This window comes from Styela clava, chromosome 15, assembly GCF_964204865.1.
Source record: "Styela clava chromosome 15, kaStyClav1.hap1.2, whole genome shotgun sequence".
Lineage (NCBI taxonomy): Eukaryota > Metazoa > Chordata > Ascidiacea > Stolidobranchia > Styelidae > Styela > Styela clava.
In genome coordinates, this window is record NC_135264.1 from 9,104,580 (window position 1) to 9,123,649 (window position 19,070).

The 19,070-nt window shown below is 35.3% G+C and overlaps 1 protein-coding gene across 1 annotated transcript; it reads right to left on the reverse strand.

The window, feature by feature from the left end:
• Nucleotides 1-1,135: 1,135 nt before the first annotated feature.
• Nucleotides 1,136-19,069, reverse strand: LOC120333889 (uncharacterized). Its single transcript, XM_039401281.2, has 18 exons — nt 18,787-19,069; nt 18,072-18,155; nt 17,776-17,862; nt 16,848-17,011; nt 16,212-16,347; nt 15,470-15,587; nt 14,986-15,164; nt 14,199-14,441; nt 13,591-13,707; nt 12,320-12,440; nt 11,626-11,769; nt 7,589-7,738; nt 6,885-7,025; nt 5,862-6,140; nt 4,362-4,465; nt 3,905-4,037; nt 3,181-3,327; nt 1,136-1,449 (listed from the first exon to the last, which is right to left on the reverse strand). The coding sequence occupies exons 1-18, from the start codon at nt 18,815-18,817 to the stop codon at nt 1,254-1,256; spliced, it is 2,574 nt and encodes an 857-aa protein (XP_039257215.2). The 5' UTR covers nt 18,818-19,069; the 3' UTR covers nt 1,136-1,253.
• Nucleotide 19,070: the final 1 nt, after the last annotated feature.

Sequence of the window (19,070 nt, forward strand, 5' to 3'; positions counted from 1 at the left end):
TTTAGCCAACAAGCAATTGGTCCCATCGTTTTTAAGAGAATAACTGAGCCGCCTGACCAACACTGATGCACAATTGAAAATTGAGCTATAAATTTTTTGTGGTGCCCCATTGTGCTTGGTGCCCTAAGCACGTACTTATATTGTTTACTGGTTAATCCGGCGCTGCACAGCCCACAGCATTTATGAAAATTGCAGCCAAGAAGAAATTCTGAAATAAGAATCCAATGTAAGTAATAATAAATCAATGCTCTATAGAAAATGCTTCGATTTCACGCGTAGATACGAAAAAAAAACTGCAGGCGTGAATCATTTAAGGACAATGCCCGACTATTTCCAACAACCTCCCTCACCGGAATACCTGGAGTTGAATTAATAACTAAAATAATATATCAATCAAGTCGTTATCTGTGACAGCATAGTGATCTGTTTCAATAAATTTACAATATTCCAAATACAAGTCGAAACCTTACTTCCGAGCTGTTCAAATACGGATCCGATGATCCCCAATTGCTCTCAAGACAAAATAATTTGAATTTAATTAACAATAATATTTATAACATTTTCTGAAATAAATATTAATTTACAGATTTTCACTCACCCGAAGCATAGTTTTGCAACGAAAAGAGTAATATAGCAAGGCAACCCAACCTTTAACTACAGCAACAATTCCACGAAGATCAATTTTGAATTGAAAGAAGAGAATATGTTTAAACATATCCGTGTAAAGTGGCCAAAAATTTACATGGCTCAGGAAATCGCATACTCTCGCTATTTAACTTCTTGATACAGCGTTGTGAGTTTCTATGTGACTATTGTCACTTTATGTACTCTGATACCATCCGTTTAAAAGCGAATATTACTTAAATAGTATGCACCTGGTCTAGGGGGATATTTATGTGCTAGATGGAGAATTATTGATCTCCTTGCGTTGTAGGGTGGTTTTTCTGCTTTCTCCAGCAATAAGTCCCTGCTTCTGAAACAAATTACTGGTAACTAATCCCATACCCGATGCAAATTTTTGATGGCACTGTCATGTGTGAAAGTGTTTATACTTATCGCATAGATCTATTAATAAAGTACTCAGACTTTTTTATCAAGTTCCTCGTGAATTGTATTTAATAAATATCAGTCAACATTCGAATATTATATATATTGATATACAAAAACTCGGAAGTTCTATTGCTACTTAGTAATCTCATCATTATTTCATAAATGCCTTTTTCATCTTCAACAGAGTGCCAATACAGAATAATCTAGAAAGGTCGAAAGTTCGAATTCAGTCTTAATTCTATATGACTATCTGCGAAATGGCAGAGTAGGTCCATTGTTCTCGTTCCATCTACGTCCAATGCAAATAGGTTATCTGAAGGATCGGTGCAGAAGCTTCCGCCATCAACCTCCTTGTCTCCAAACACGCCAGCTTCTGTTGTGTATCTGATGATTAGCTTTCTGTTGGAAAAAATAAGATATGAGCGCATATTGCGTGTCATGCAACTTTACAAACACCAAGCGATCTCATAAACTGTGATATCAAAAGGTTTAAATAGCAGCTTTATGTTCCTGAAATTAAGAATTTACTATATTGATTATAATGTACTTTGTGTAGATTGGTTATGTTATATCTCCAGCCAGATAATATCTTTTAATATGTTATTCATCTCCAGTTTTTGTGAATTTATGAAACCTAGAACTAGCTTGAATTTGAAAAGCTCATACAAAACGACAGAATGAGCTTTTTATATTTAGGGTGAGAGGATAGTCAACTAAATCATATTATGAATCACTGACTCCTATATCGTCTTTGAGTTACATGGGAATAGTTAATTGGTTACTAGCTTAAGAGGTACGGACTTGAACCACTCCCCGACGATAGGAGCCAAACACTTATTGATTTAAACCTACGGATGGTAATGAGATGCTGAGCATGTTTCGAATGCTTCGCAACCTTTGCACAAGCTCATGGCTACAAAAGACCAACAATGCACATAAAAAAGATGATTACCGGTATGTGTGTCTATAGTCGCCATGCGTAGGTTAATTTGTGTTAGTACATATTAATAATTGGGACCTCCTGAAGTATGCGCACCAAGATGGCGCAAACTTTTGAGCTCGCGGCCCCTTTTATTAGTCGAAATATTTCGCGGCCCCTGTTCACCCTATGATACAGTGAATTTTCATCTTACAGTGGGCCTATAGATAACAAAAACAAACACGCATTTATTCAAATGAACCTCACTCATCAGTGTGATGGGTGCGACTTCCTTTTGCCGCACAGCAAGTCCTGTCGTAGCTCGCTGTTTGTTGATGCAGGCCTCAATTATAATGAATTACGATGTTTGGCCACCGACGGCATGGTCCTATTCCGGCATTGTTACTCACTTTTAATGATCAAATTTGGCATGAGACAACGATTCGTGTGGCGCGAAATTATCAGGAAAAAACTCACGACGCACTTACCCGAAAAAATGCTGCTTTCAAATAAAACACAATTTTGTGATCGTTAATGTGTACTTTAAGCCTTTTAAAGTTTATAAACATTTAGGCCTGAAGAATAAAGGCAAAAGGTTAACTTGTCTTCTTTATCACTACCTGGTTTTTCTTTAAAATAGTGAACAAAATCACCCATGTTAGCTAAACTCGGTAAGAGCAAATGAATAAACTGCAGCCTACGAAATTGCAGCAATGGTTTACATCTATTGTTACGTCACAATATATCCTACGTGACAAAGGTAAAATGGGGCTATTGATTCATATACAGATCGTTTGAAATTGAACTATGTAAAATATTCAATCATAGATAAGTTAATATTTAACACGAATCTCTTAGTTTTCGTGCCCACTTTTAGCAATTTTTAAGTAAAAATTTAAATAAATATAGTACTTGTGTAGAATTGGTGTTCTCTTTGCGGCCCCTAAAATTCGTTTCCGGGGCCCTTGCGGGGCAGCGCCCCCTAGTTTTGGAAGCCCTGGGTTGGGGTATGCTCCTAAATAACAAATCTTTTTTAAATAAGTAGGTACTTCAAAAACCTAACTGTTTTTATTACAAATACTTGTTATACAGCGAAATGCTCTTGCGACGATTTTTCATGCTGCAATTTTTCCTATGCGGCAAAATTTTCTGCTGCGAGATTCCCTATGGCAAATTCCTTCAGCGAATTTTCCTAAAACCATAATGATCACCTTCTTACGCTGTCTTTACAAACAAAATCATCTCTTCTATCCCCATTAATGTCTCCGAAGTAAATATCTGCACTGGCACAAGGTGAAATTCGACCTTTCCAATGTAGTTCTGTCATGGAACCAGAAGTCGTTGTATGTCCAATTGCACTGAAATATTAGGTGGTGTCATCAACCAATAAAAAATCTTATACAAGTGGATTTCATAAATTAGGATCAAATATCAATGAAGAAAAGGTTTCAGTCGTCACACTTGTTGGATGTGACGACCTTATTCAGTTATTGTCAGTGTACCAGCCAGACAACAAAAAATCTCAGTCTAGGAAATTCATCACCTTATCGAAGTTTTCTTGAATGCATTGAACGTTTTCAAGTCTCTCTTTTATCAGCACTTACTAAATCATAATGTTATGCAATAATTCTAAATAGTTTCAGTAGCCATTGATATTCGCTCCAAGACTAACATCCTTTACTTCTGAGTACGCGTATGTAACTTAGCTTCAACAAATTCTCTTAAAAATAAAAAAAGTGGAAAGCTCAAATTTACAATCTGTAGCATTTTCACAATCTTTCACAAAGTTCTCAGTTTTAAAACTATGCTCGCTTCAGTTGTCTTCGAAAATTTTGTTAAAGTCTCCTAATAATAATTTTTTCTACTGTGAGAATAAATAGGTGTGTGTGATCTTTTTTAGCCAATTTTATAAAATCAAGCAAGAATATGACTTACACATTTCCATCTAATTCAATACAAACTGCGTCAGTTCTTCCATCTCCATTAAAATCTCCGAAGTACCACTGACTGCCTGCCCCACCACATAAATTTGGTACACTGTCTTCCTTTACATCAAATAAACTCGTATCTGAAAGGAATTTTGATATTATCTTAATAAAATACTCATAGATCAATATTTGGCCTTTTGTGAAGTTTGTATATAATCTTTTATAAAACTTCAAAAAAGCTTAAATTCGATAGTTTTTACTTTAAAATGGTGAAACAGATCTCTGATTAAAACCAGTAGTTGAAACGAAGTTTTAATCGAGAAGTATCAAAGAACTGTAAACTGCAGTAAAGGTAGTATTATGAAAAAATTCACAAAATTCAGCAATAAGCAGCTAACTTGTTTCCTTTGATTAGCAGTATAATTTTTTCTTTGTTAGATAAATAATCTAAAATAAATCCTCACTCTCATCTGTTCCATCTGCCCCTCTGTCTGAGCTACACAATCCAACGTTACAATCCTCTGTTTCTGTTTCAGGATTATAACAGAATGTCCTGCATGTTCTTTGCCTGGATTGCACAAATAATTCATTACTTGAATTTGTAACTGATATGTAATAAACAACTAATTATGAAACTCAACCACTCAACATTAAAAATAACTTACTATCACCTGTTGGAAAACTGAGAGATATTTCATTTTTTTCCAGTCACTATATTTTCTATATCAGTGGTTCTCAACCGGGGGTCCGCGAAGCTTTTCCAGGGGGTCCACAATTAAATTAAGATTTTAGGAAATTATTTGCAGTTTAATATTGTATTTTTTGTAATATGCTCGGCCCGCTCGAACATATGCTGCCTATGACAATAGCCTACATAAAGTATTTTGATTTATCTCCGGTAGACCTATTGTGACAAATACGTGTTATGACATCACAATGATAAATACGAGAACGCAGCTGCTACAGTGATTTCGAGGGCATGTGGTCACTGGTCACATTTTCATTTGAAGCGAATTAGCTGGTTGTTCTACAGCCAACGTGTAACAAAGGAGATTGTGTTGCTTACTAAAACTTAACCAGCATGGCTAAATCAAGAAAGTACTCAGAAAGTTATCTTGAAAATGGGTTTACCTGAGTGTCAGAGGGTGGCAAGGAAAAACCGCAATGTGTTTTATGTTATGCTGTCCTCAGCAAAGAAGCAATGAAGCCATCAAAGCTTAAGCCTCACTTGCAGCAGACACGCCCAGAGAATACCGAAAAAGATTTGTCATTCTTCCAAAGACTTGAATTGTCTTTGAAAACTGGATGCTAGTGGTTATTTTCAACAGCAAAGCACTGCAAGCATAGAGGCTTCTTTTGAAGTGTCAATACAAATTGCAAAGCAAAAAAAGCCTCATACGCTGGGAGAAACGATTGTTAAGCCTCGTGCTCTGAAGATGGTAAAGTGTCTTCATCTGAAAAATCACTTTCTAAGTTTTGGTGCGCCATTTTGCCGTCGTACCCAGAAGTATCGATGGAAGCATTACGTGTTATTGTTCCATTTGCCTCCACTCACCTTTGTGAATGTGGATTTTCTGCTCTCGTTCATATCAAATCCAAGGCTCATAACCAACTACACATCGAAGACGATATGCGTTTATCGTTATGAAAAACACGACCACGTATTTCAAGACTTGTTTCTGATATGCAACAGCAGAAATACCATTAAGTGTATTCGATTTGACAAAATAAATGAAAACTTCCACTAGTTTGGTGCTATTTTTGACTTGGTTAAATCTTCTGTATGGAACATTAGGTTGCTGTTTAAGCTATAAACTAAATTTCAAATAAAAAAATTTTGAGGGTACGGGACCGCTTTGAGAGCACCAGGAGGGTTTGCAAAGACAAAAAGGTTGAGAATCACTGTTCTATATGAACGGTGAATACTCCAATATAGAAGATTTATACTTTATTATTTTTCTTACCTGACCCTCGTGCCATCACAAGTAGCTGAACAACTCGCCCAAAGCCCCCAATCTCCTGCATTTTCAGGTGTGGTTGTTGTTGTCGTTGTTGTGTACAATGTTGATAAATATGATTCCGGGGTTGTTGTTGTGTACAATATTGATGAATATGATCCAGGTGTTGTTGTTGTTGTGTACAATGTTGATGAATATGAAGAACCTTCAGTTGCCGAGCATGAATTAGAATTACATTCTCTTGATTCTTCGCCTGGGCATTCTCCCGATACACATATTTTACGCCTAGATTCATAAAAAAATATTGAAAATATTGGATCGCAATGGAATTGGCAGTTGTCACAGATGCTTGTCATTGCACTCCTGATTTACTCTACACGGGTTCGCAAGTTTGAATCCTTTGGGGAATGAATAATCATGCGGTAGAGCAGCTTTTCTCAAACTGTGTTACGCGGAACAGCTTCTTCGGAGTGCAGGGATTAAAATGATTTCTCAATTGGTCCCAATGAAAATTTCGGCTGTACTTTGGCAAATCTGAGTCATAAATTTGTCTCCCAACTAGCGACAAATAGGCCTTGCAATTTAAACAGACAGACAAGCCTAGTTCCAGTCTGGAAAGCGTGCCATTTGCGTTAACCGTTCAATAATGTTAACCTTCGGCTTAATTTGTCATTTGAAATTTTTCAGCAAACTTTTTAATTTTACCACGGGCTAAATTTTTTTTGAAACCACCCACCAATTTTATCTTATAATTTCTTGGTGCTCTGCGAGAGGAGATAAAGACTTTCTTCCTCCACATGATAAATATAAAAATTTCATCTAAATATGAGAAGTTTATTGTAGTTCAAAACTTTGTTAGAAAACGATGCAGGATAATTCATACCACAAGTGAGCGTTGCTTTCTTAAACATCACTGTCAATGCAACCGGCCAGTTTTATCACAAGTAAATCGGACTGCGTGATTCACTATATATATATATATATAGCCTAACAACCTTATCTTATCCAATTTCAGAATCTGACACTAACCTGGTTTGCATTCCTTCACAGGTAGCAGAGCACTCATTCCACTGACTCCACATCCAATTTCGATGCCCACATCTTCCTACACCGCATCCTTCATTCACAGGAGACGACCCTTCACAAAACGTATCTCCACACAATCTTTGCCTGCAAAAAAGATAAATCAGAACAAATATTGATTTAATGTGTCCCAGTGATTAGCATATTGTCCAAAGCAACACCAACATGGCAGTGTAAAAACCTTGGATGTAAGACTCACACTCACAATGAGTGAAAATATTCAAGCATGCTGAAATGGGGAAAATTGTAATCATTTTTACAAATATCTTCTTTCCAGGAACCACTAGCTGCTTGTCAAAAGCTTCGTTCAGAAAAAGATATTGCACTTCTGGAAAAAATATAACCAAAACAGAAATCATGTCATAAAAGAGATAACCTTATTTTAAATGTAAATTAATATTATTACTTACTTTAATCATTATTGTTTATTTATCATATCTGTTATTTATAATGAAGTATATATAGTACTCTGTCAGATTATTATGATGAATTTGTTCAAGTCTTACATCAATTGGTATAGACTGCTGAGTAACACACACCCTAGTTTTTTCTCTTAGCTCTCAGCAATTGAACAATCGCTTGATGTAGTATCTCTGAGTGTACATGACATTGGTCCAAGGAAATTCACTTTAAATAAAAACAAACATCACCTGGTGCGTATACCATCACAGGTTTCAGTACATTCCGTCCACTGACTCCATGTTGCTTTCCCAGTTGTAGGTAGAGCTCCACATTCAGTATTGCAGAAGCCATAGTGAGGTATTCCATCAGGACAAGGTTGACCATTACATAGTTTTCCTCTGATGACAAAGATAAATTATTAATTATTAGTATGTTGTCTCATTTCTCGAAGAATTAAGGCCCAAATTCTCATTCCAGAATACAAAGAAATATACGGTAAGTGTATTGTAGATTGTTGTATTTAATCTGTGACTAAATATAACTCGTTTTGAAATACAATTAGTTGTAAATTCACCACATTGCTATGAATGCCTGCATCTTAAAACATTGAATGAATGCTCTCGGATATACTAAATAGATTTATCATGCATAGGCCTACTATATCTTATCCCAACTGAGCCATAGTGGAAGCTCACCCTTTATCGGGGGTTTAAACTTTGCGAAATTCGTCATGCAGAGTAATATAATCCGACCCGCGCTGCTTCACTGAATTATAGTAACAAAACAGCTGTTTTGACAAATATATACTTTACATGACAGAATTTATTGTGAGTAGACTAAATTATATTATAATCTAACAAGCTGAGTTGAGTAATGAGTAATAATTTAATTCAATTAGACAAATGGCAACAAAACGCAGAAAAGTTGATGCTAAGTGCAAAGGGTTTGTAACAAATTTGCAATTTGACACTTTAAATCATCGAATATTACCCCAATTAATCTTAAAAACTTGACTTTCGACTTAGCACCTGTAAATTTCCTCGAACATAAAAAGATTCATACACATGGGACAATGAAATCATCGCTATTTTTAAACCAAAACTGGGTCATTTCATAAACTTTACAAGATTTGACCTAAATAATAGTGCCTATAAAATAAGAAATTATGGTGCACATCCTAAATTCCTCCTATCAAAAACAAGACAAACTAGAATTTGATTGGTTGAGGAAAAACCTTCTTCCCGAAAAAGTCCACTAAATTGAGAAACCCCCAATTCCATTTAAATAGACTGATCGGGACAAAGAAAATAGAGTGGTGGAAGAAAGGTTAGCTGTTCTAGTTAATTTTGCTGTTATCTTATGGACAATGCTATATAAGGTACAATTTATATTTTATGATTTAAGTCGTGTTTTATAATTTCTTGTAATTGTCGATCGTAATTTGTTTAACCGGAGCAATAAAATAATACTAAAGGATGGATATTGAGTTAATCTGTTACATAAAATTAACAGGAGCTCCCAATTTGAGCACGTATAACTTCTGATTAATATAATTAATTTATATCGGAGTCTAGATAGTAGGAGCCCAATATATATCAAAGTAGTAAACTAGACAACATCAACTAACAAAGAAGATAGCCAACAGCAGCAACATGTTGCCGAAAATATTCAAATGGAATTTTTCGAAATGCAATGCAATGAGAAAATAAATCTATATTCTATTCGTGATTTTTATCACTGCTTCAATTTTATTATAAAAAGTATCATCCTTTCGGTTTTCAACTTTGCGGAACGCCAATGACTCACAACCCTTAATTTTGATCCGCGAACGACAAAAGGTTGCCGACCTCTGTTGTACGTGGTCGCAACAGAAAAATCCCCTATTCCTTATGAAAAACACCCGGGCTCAGCGTTAGAAATAAGCTTAGCATCGCACTTCTGATTACCCTGAGTGAGATAGCAGATTTTGATCCCATGCAAGGATAGTTGTGTGTGAGACAATTGCTGGATTTAAATTTGTTTCGCGGCCCCTTGCAGGGCCGTGGCCCCTTGCAGGGCCGTGGCCCCTAGTTTGGGAAGCCCTGGTCTATACTAAAGTACTAAAAGGCATCACAAAAAGTTTTGAAAATACAGGGTGATCAGACCAAGTGTAGACAAATGTTTATAAAATATCTATGATATAAATGTGAGAGAAGAAAAAAATTATTTTGCAGAAAATAGCAGTATGAAGATAAATAATAAAATTCATTGTTATTTTATGATATATCTTCCCTTTGCCTTCACTACACGCCTCAATCTGGTTGGAACTTGACTGCACGAGGCACATATGGTTTCTTCTGAAATTTTGTCTCAACAAGTCATCAATCTGTGCCTTAGAGCAGTTGTTCTAAACCAGAGTTATGCGCAACAATTAACTTTTGTATTTGCTAAACGCTGTTTGTAGCGCTACTAGTTTTTGTCCTTTAAAGATTGCTCTCTTCTGTTACTGCCTACCTAATACGAAACAGGCATGTGTTGCCATTTTGCGTGTTACTTCACAATACATCTTATCATAACTATTGCTGGGCATTTCAAATCGAATAGTAAATTATTCGAATCAGTTTAGAGCAAAATTTCAAATCACCGCCATCTTTTTTTTTTTTCCGCCAATGGTCGAGGTAAATTTCTTATTTTTTTTTTAATTTTTCAACGCAATTCTGACATACGACTCTTTTCTGTAGTGAATTATTGATGAAAACTTTTTTTTAATGTATGTAAACGCTCAGCAATATGTCTGAGTGATATGTTCTACGTTTTCAGTAATTTATGTGTCTGGAGGACCTAATACAATAAGAAAGTTATATACAATTTTATATCTCCCAGGTATTTGAGATTCGATTTGAAAAAAATATTCGATCCGATTCTGAAATCATCAGGTATTCGTAAATGCCCAGCCCTAATCAAAACCACTAAATTATCCAAAACCTCGGACGAATAAATTTTGATCAGTGCTAGCCGCTATTTTTTTACATTCCTATTGTAGATATTTCAATAAACATTTGTCTCTACAAACAGAGAAGTGTCATAGGAAAGTTTCCAAAATAATTTTCTTCACCAACAGACAGAATTTCACATACAAATAATTGAAACATTTATATGATTGCTAGGCATGTGAGCTATATGCAATGAAATGGAAGTATTGGATATGAACTATTGTTGCTGCAAAGTACAAATCATTCACTCAACATACAAAAAAGGTAGTGAGGTTTATATACATTGTACTCAATTAACCCCATATGCTCAATAACCCCCCTCCCCCCCTACTATTCTAATCTCAAAATCTAACATGTTTAAGTACAGAAAACATACATATTATTAGAGCTGTCCAAGCGAACCAAATATTCGAAATCAAATCGAATCGCAAATTATTCGAATCGTTTTTGGCTAATTTTCGAATCATAAAGCGGAAACCACCTTTGCAGGACATTTTTTATCGGGCAAGCGGCGGCGCTTCGAGTTTAGACCACTCTCGCTCCTGGCTTAATTGGTTTCCCGATATTTCTCTCGCCTTCATTTTGTGATAAACATGTCATTCTAAATGCCCGCCCGTTGGCACGTGATTAGCCATTTCCTGCATGGTCATCATAACTTGACATAAGTTATCGGTAATGACGTTTTTGAGTGAGAACAAGGAGAAAAAGGCAATCTAGGAAACGATAATTCTATAAATAGAATCGATTTGAAGCTGTTAAGTTAGTTATCATAGGAACTTGGTACAGGCAACTCGAAGCTGAAACAGGCAATACTGGCATTCTGGCAATACTGTATTATCCATCTATATACCAAGACAAATAATTGCACTCTTGAATTTTGATGACTGTTTTACACTAATAAGATTATGGTCTTCAAACTAGCTTCGAATTTGTTAAATGTAATTTTGAATTTGAGCAACAGTTTTATCTATATTAATGGTTGTTATTATTTTGCTAAAAATTACACAAAAAAAATATAACCCTAGTGAACAGGATTAAAATAGCATCTACAGGCTTTACATGTCCTTTTAAAACTGAATCCATCAGAATTGAGATTGCAATTTTTACTTTTAACACTCAACAGTTTTCGAGACCCAAATTTTGGAGTCCTCCAATTTTTTGGACAGCCCTACATACTATATATATTTATATTCAATGTGTTCGACTTTGAAATTGCAGGAAAGTTAAGATAAAAATCAATAGTTTTCAGATATTTAATGTTTGCAAATTTATTCCAAGTTTACAGATAACGAATATATACAAAACAAATTCACCTTACTCTTTGTCCATTACAAGTACCAGAGCATTCACTCCAGGGTCCCCAAGTTTTAGTAGGCTCAATTTCCATAGGACAATCTTCTATATTAACTGCAATCCCGCCTTTACATCCGTCAAATAATAAAGCACATCGTCGTGACCTAATCAAATATGTGACATTGAATTGTAAATTATTTTTTATTATCATACAAGTTGAATCAAAGCACAGCCCCGACCGCTTAACTAAGAATATGGATTGGAAAGTTGAAAGCGATCACAGAATTGATGAAAAATTTATTCGACGCTCATCCTTGTGGCTATTAGATAGTGTTGAGTATAAGTCGCTTAACCCTAAGTCGCATATCAAACGAATCACAGGTCATACAATTTTTAAATTCAGTCAATCGGTTAGTTGATGAATAGTTATTCCACATGAAACTGCTCACGAATATAATATCGAGAATGGCCCAAAATTCATCCTTTAATTTAGTTATTTTTATTCTTGATGGTTAGGCAAGTTGTGTAGCACTAAAAGTGCGTTTGCACAGTATAGATCAAAATTCGTTGCGCGAAAGTGACTAGTCCAACAGCGATTTTATGCTGTTCAGAATGGACAGTACAATATATTACACTGTGAGATAGGTGGTTAGCACAAGTATTGAACCTAATATCAAGAGTTTGTAAGTTGTAAGTGTTTATGACTATACACACCTCATTCGAAAGCTTTGGGATTCTGTGACATCACATTCACCCCACTCTCCCCATTCTTTCCAGATATTTTTTGGTGGACAAGATGTTCGTATAGAACAAGGTTCAATCATTAGTGGTTCTCCTGTGAATGAATAGATTAGGTGACAAAATCAGCCGCGCAGGAATCGTAATTATACACAAAAATTAAAGTCACATTGCCTGTTGTGTAAATATGGATATACTGTGCATTGAGCAGTTTGCAACATTAATGAAATTGCAATGTCATCGCTGAGGATAGCCTCTTTAGCATTTAACCCAGAGCCCTCTGCCTATTCTAATTTTAAATACAGTATACAAAAATGAAGAAATGAAATATGAATACCAGTCTTCTAATATATACCATATTTCCTGGCAAATAAGACGAAGACCATTTTTAGCACTAAAAAATAGGGTTTTTCCAAATAGGTCTCCTATAAGATGGGCTGAAAAATTGCTTCTTTGTTGGTCAGTTAAGCACTAATATGCGCTCATAATTTTATATGGTTAGAACCAGGTCATGTTTGTTTCAGGTAGAATAATACTCACAGCATTAATTCTTAACAATAAAACGGTAATTTCAATTATTTTAAACAACCCATTAACTGAACTGTTGAAATAACCTATGGGTATGGTGTGATAAGTACTGCGCTGTACATCCATGGGTTAGTTAGCTTTCAGTCTGGTGTCGTTTTTTTCTGAATTAGCAAATCAGGAGGGTCATAAATAAATTACTTTATCTCCTGGTAGCCGTTTTCTTTTTGAAGTGACGATATCAGGCATAAACAGGGAGTGCTTCAATGTACCCGCCACATAGAAGGAATAAGACAAATAACAGCTGGCAGTACAAAGCTAATAAAATAATCTAGATTAAAAGACACTCTGGCGATACATTATATAATAAATATATCAACCCATATATGAAGCTTGCGCAAATCATGTTTGAGAAGACTTGCTAAAAATAACCAAAATAAAATGAGCATACCTGCCCAATGAGACGAGCCCCCCCCCCCCCCCCCCCAAAACCAGATAAAAAATTTGGGTCCAAAATATCGACCTAATAGCCTGGAAACACTGTAGTTCTTTCCAGCCTTGATTTTCATTACAAATAAAATGAGTCAGGGTTTGAAATTATAGGATGATCATCCGTAATATTTAATCATATATGTTTGTCTATTTCCATTCCTAATCTAAAAAATGTCTTGGTTTGGTAATATCAGACTAGAAATTTTCTAGTTAATCATAAACATCAGTACCAGGACATCCAATGACATGCTTTCCCTCAGCATTTTCACATCTTCTATATTTATATTTTTCTCCTTTTTCACAAGTTGAATCACAAGGTGACCAATCACCCCATTCAGTCCATGTTGCTAAAGAACAATGAAGCATTAGCAATTTATATAAATTTAAATTACGGTTGTGATTGTGAATTATGTACAGCCTACATCAAGCGTTATTGTTATGTAGTAACAAAAACTGCTCAACTCGATTGTGCGTATTTTAGGAACAATGACAAAAAACAAAACCAGTACAGAATGTTTGCTGCGATATGAGATAACTAATTTGAAATTATTTTACATTCATGAATCCTACTCGTTTCCGGGCATGTGTTTGAAAAAAATTTGGCCATTTAGTTTTAGCCAACAATGTTTAAAATGGAGCCCCGTGGAAAATGATTTTAGGTGGATAGATTGTTTGACTCCTTTATTATCACAGGTTGGTCTGTGACCAAATATTGTACCGACTATCAACTAACTAAATCAATATAATCAAGACTGGCCATCACTTATCATGGCGGATGACCAGACTGGATGATGTGTGCTGTTTTCTATATGATGAAGCTGTTTTCTCCATTTTTTACCGGTTGTTACAGAATCCAGGCAGCCATAAAGTTGGTTGATTTCAAATGCATCATATTCGGTATATCTTGTCCCCGAAAAAGTTAAATTGATTGGCAATTCCGTTCCATATTCCACCACCGTATATCTTCCAGGGAATTTCAGGAAAGATCCACTTGGGTATTGCATCAGTGACGTGATGTCATAAGGTACTCCAATCATTATGGCATTTTCTTTTTCTATTTTAACAAAGTTGTATTCCATACCTAGAAATTGAAACAAATTAGTCATTCTGTAGTGCTGGTCAATTTTGACAATACTGAATGCACAAATTTTGACATGCCCACTCGTGCAACTACTGGTATAATAGCTGTATATATACTGGTATATATATGAACTATTAATTTAAAAATTTCCCTGCAATAAAATAAAATGGTATCGTTATTAATGCTTTCAATTATATTGCATAAACTTGTTACATTAGATTTTCGTTTCGTATGAGAAGTTTCCAACTTGACCTTCAAATTGAACAAACATCCAGTGATACATAGGGGCTTTTTGATTTAATAAAACATGAGGAGGAACACAAAAACAACAGTCGAAAGGACGAGAATAAAACCAGAAAAAAAATTTTTTGCAAAAAACTATTATGACCTTAAAACAGATCTGTATCAAAAAGCTCCGATTAAAAATTCATTTCTGTACTGAATAAAGTGTTATCAATTAAAAAGTCTAGCTGCGTATGTATATTCAATATGTAACTGGGCTTACAAATTTCGCTTTTATTAGGAAACACTTGAGAAACCTTACCCTCTTCAACATTTTCCAATTTCACTGTAAGGTACGCATCTCTATCAGCTCTACAATGTTCATGCTCGAATCCGAGCAAATGCTTGAGCTCATGATGAACAGTTCCCGATTCGTCACAACCCCAACCTATTGAAACAGTCTGCGGGGTCTTTGAGTTTTTAAGTATTCCAACATATGATCTGAATAAAAGAATGCATACTTGCTTAGAATATACAATGGCAGAAATTAAGATTAAAAGAAGTCTCCCTCATTTCTGAATGCGCATGACTTTGTATTTGAGCATATTTCATATTTCTCTAAAAAATATACTGTGAATCTGGTGAGGCTGAAAAGCAAAAAAATATTGAACTACAAACTATCGTCACTTCTGAAATGGGCACTTGGGTGTTTAAAAGTTGTTTGGTGACAATTCATGTGTTATGAATAAGAACATCTATGTCAAAGAATTCATTGAAATTTTGGAAAAAATCTCATTGATACTCACGCACATCCGTCCGTGATGTCAAACCTAATGTAATGTTCTTGATTTGTATGAGGCACAAAATCAATACATGTGTCTTCTGCTATCATCTTCATAGCTTTTTCTATGTTCTTTGCCACAGCTTGTTTCAAATGCAACAAACAAGAAGTGTTTGATTCAATAAAAAATTTTTGTAGTTTCTTGGCAAGTACATTCAAATTATATATAACATGTTGCAAGACATTTTAAGCAAGGGGAAATTTTTAATTTTTTGGTAACATAAATTCCAAATGTAATGGGTAGTTTCAATTGTTTTAAAAATATAGTGCATTATCAGGCACTTCTACTCAATGAATTACAATAAGTGAAAGGACTTAATATCGCCACAAGGTATCATGTGAATAAAAAAACATGGTTGCAGGTCCTGTTTTTCATGTGTGAATACACAAAATATCGAATGTGTTTACTTATTAGCATTGTTTCAATATACAATTAGAAACAATTTTGGGGCCTGAAAACTCATCAGCAATAAATATGTTGCCCAGGCATCCAAACATTTCAGTTTAATTACCCAGCTAATCTCAATTTTTTAAAAACCTTTGTGATATATCAGAAACCTTTTAAAGTGAAATCTTTTCCAAACATTGCTGAGTAAAATTCATCACAATGCAAGTTTCACAATAGAATATAGCAATTCAAATTATTAAAATCGAATTTAAAATTATAGCTCAAATTATCAATACATATGAATATAATGAAACCTCACATGGCTTTATTGTAGTTTCGTAAACATATCCAATCTGATATCTTCCATTCACTTCATTTTCGTTCCATAATATAGTATCAGATTCAGTGGATCCATAAAAAAGATCAAAATCGTCCTCATCGGCATATCCGTACCTCTACAGAAATTATGCAACAGTCACTACCATTGGATTGGATATTTCACAATTCACATAGATAAACATATGAACTCTAATTAATAAACTTAGATGCATTAATATTTTACAATCAATGTCCTAATTGAAAAGTAATAAAATGCCCCCACTTATGAAATGTTTACCGCAGTTGGAAAAGAAATTCATTCCAAACTAAGTAGCTACACTAATTAGAGTATTTAAAATACACGATAGAGGATTAACATTTGAAGATAGCGCTCATTTTGTATATCAAGTGTCCTACTTGTAAGCTTAAGATTAATTTTCTTCCCAAACGGAAGGACAGAAATTCCATTGTATATTATCACAAGCTATTGGTTTCTTTATTTGCACACAACGGGCATGATAAATTACATGCAACTAGTTCATTTATTTCCGACAGAATGTGAAAATATGAGAAAGAATACAAACAAATTGCTAGTGTTTGTTCATTTGGTACGTAAGTGCAACACAAGAATACCTACTTCGGACATGGCTTTGACCTGTTGAGGAACAAACATGATATCCCCTTGATAAAGTCCAGAAGGTGCACATTCGCAACTAACTTGACATTTAGTTACGGGATCAGTTTCATAGTCGAATGGACAAGAAGTATCACAAACTGATGGAACGAACGTACAATCAGCCCCTGAATACAAATTGCTGTATTGTGCAACCTATTGTCCACCGGGCCAACTTTTATAATAAAAGATGTGAGCAAGTGATCTAGGCCTATATAATAACAAAAGATGACAATATACGTAAGGAAGTGAAATAACCTAAATCAGGGTGGTCCAAACAAGCGTTGGCCACGTGACGGCAGTGACGAACCGCAGAACTAACTTAGCGCCACGCGATCCCGTTTTTTTTTTAATCTGCTGGGTCCGAGGTCCCAGCTTAGACGGACTTGATTGTTTTTTGACGGTGGCACTAGGCCTGCTCACGCTACAAGTAATAAATTCATCATATAATATGTGTAGAAAAAAGGTGACCAAAGTAAACTGAGAGTAAACGTATTTCCTTACCCACAACAACGTTAAACCACAGTGTCTGGTGTGTTTTCAAGTAATATCTGTCACGAAAGAGTATAATTTTAAGCAACATTACAAAACCAAACACGAGAAAAGATCCCGAAAAAACCACGGTATTTCTCGGGAAGCAATTTTAATTTAACTAAAGGCTTATATATCTTCTTTATAAAACGAATTAAAACTGTAAACTCTCGTTCTTAGTAAACTCGTGATGTTTTGATCAGTTTTGGGTTTTCTCCGACTGCGGCCCGCGAGACCTCCTCAAAAGTTTTTGCGGCCCATTAATCTCGCAACCTTGGCTTGGACCACACTGAGTAATAAATAATAGATTCTAAACACGACTGACATGGTAAACGATATTCAAGATAATGAAGAAACCTACTCAAGCAAGCATTTGCTTCTATTGGTGATGGATTTTCAACTTCACATGACGCTTTTTGAAAATATCTTGGATCAATCGACTCATCTCCTAAGAAATCAATTACGGTATATATGTTTTTCAATCAAACAATGTGAAATATTGCCATATAAATTACATATTTGTTTTCTAACTTATGATGCACCAGCGATGAATCACAAAAAGACAGTCACAAAGGCAAATATTTGATATCCAGAATAATTAATCACTGCCATGGTCGGCCCTCGAGGTGAATATCCTTTGATTGAATATACAATTACCTTGCATAAGGAGCGCAAGTATGGCTACGACTATGCCAATGACAATCAAGAGAAAAATAACTGCAACAATTAGTTTCTTCCGCTCTGAAAAATGAGATAGGGTATTACTATTTAAAATATCGAACTCAATGTCAGATAATTGTCCCAATGAAACAAAACACGGTATTCGACTGAAACATTCAACCAGTAAGACGGAGGGAACTTGGATACTGTGTATTGAACTGCAGGTACTTTCTCGTTGTTTACTTTCTACTTCGGATCCGTATGTGGTACTCACCACAAGAATGCTTGAACGAAATAGTAATAAAGTGATAAGTAAAAATAACATGGTCTCTTTCAAGGAAATAGTAAGTATATTTGTGAGCTTTCGTTTGATCATGGTCTAACTTCATTATTGCTGTTTGATTAAGTTATATCTGAAGTAGTTAGACCATGATCTAACGAAAGCTCACAATTTCGTTGAAAGAGATCATGCTATTTTTAGTAATACTGAAATGACATATTTCCACAACATATTGGGTGGCCTGAAAAGACATTTCCGAAATTTTTGCTGGACTTCGTGTTTTCCTCAAGACAACATTGTACTGGGGTGGACTATTACATCACTCATAACACTGACAGCATGATCTAGCCGTATTGCTTCACGAATCTACCTTGTTACGGCAGTCGATTTACAGAATTAATCATAAGCCAACAACTAAATAAAATAACTCACCGGCACCAGATTTCTTTGACTGCTCTTCCATTGCTTTTGTGTATGGTCACACCACGATGGTTATTATTATATGCCTACACGAAAAACAGACGCCCAGCTGTGTCCAACTACCGTAGTACCCTAATGGTAGGCTAGAATAACGGTGAAGTCCAGACTTCAATATATTATGCTGGTAAGCAGACAGTCGAGGCGCGTTTTCATGAACGAGCTTTCGATGCGCTATGCTGCGATCACTGCAGAACGAGAGGTAGTGAGATTTTCACACAGATAAGAGGACATATGAT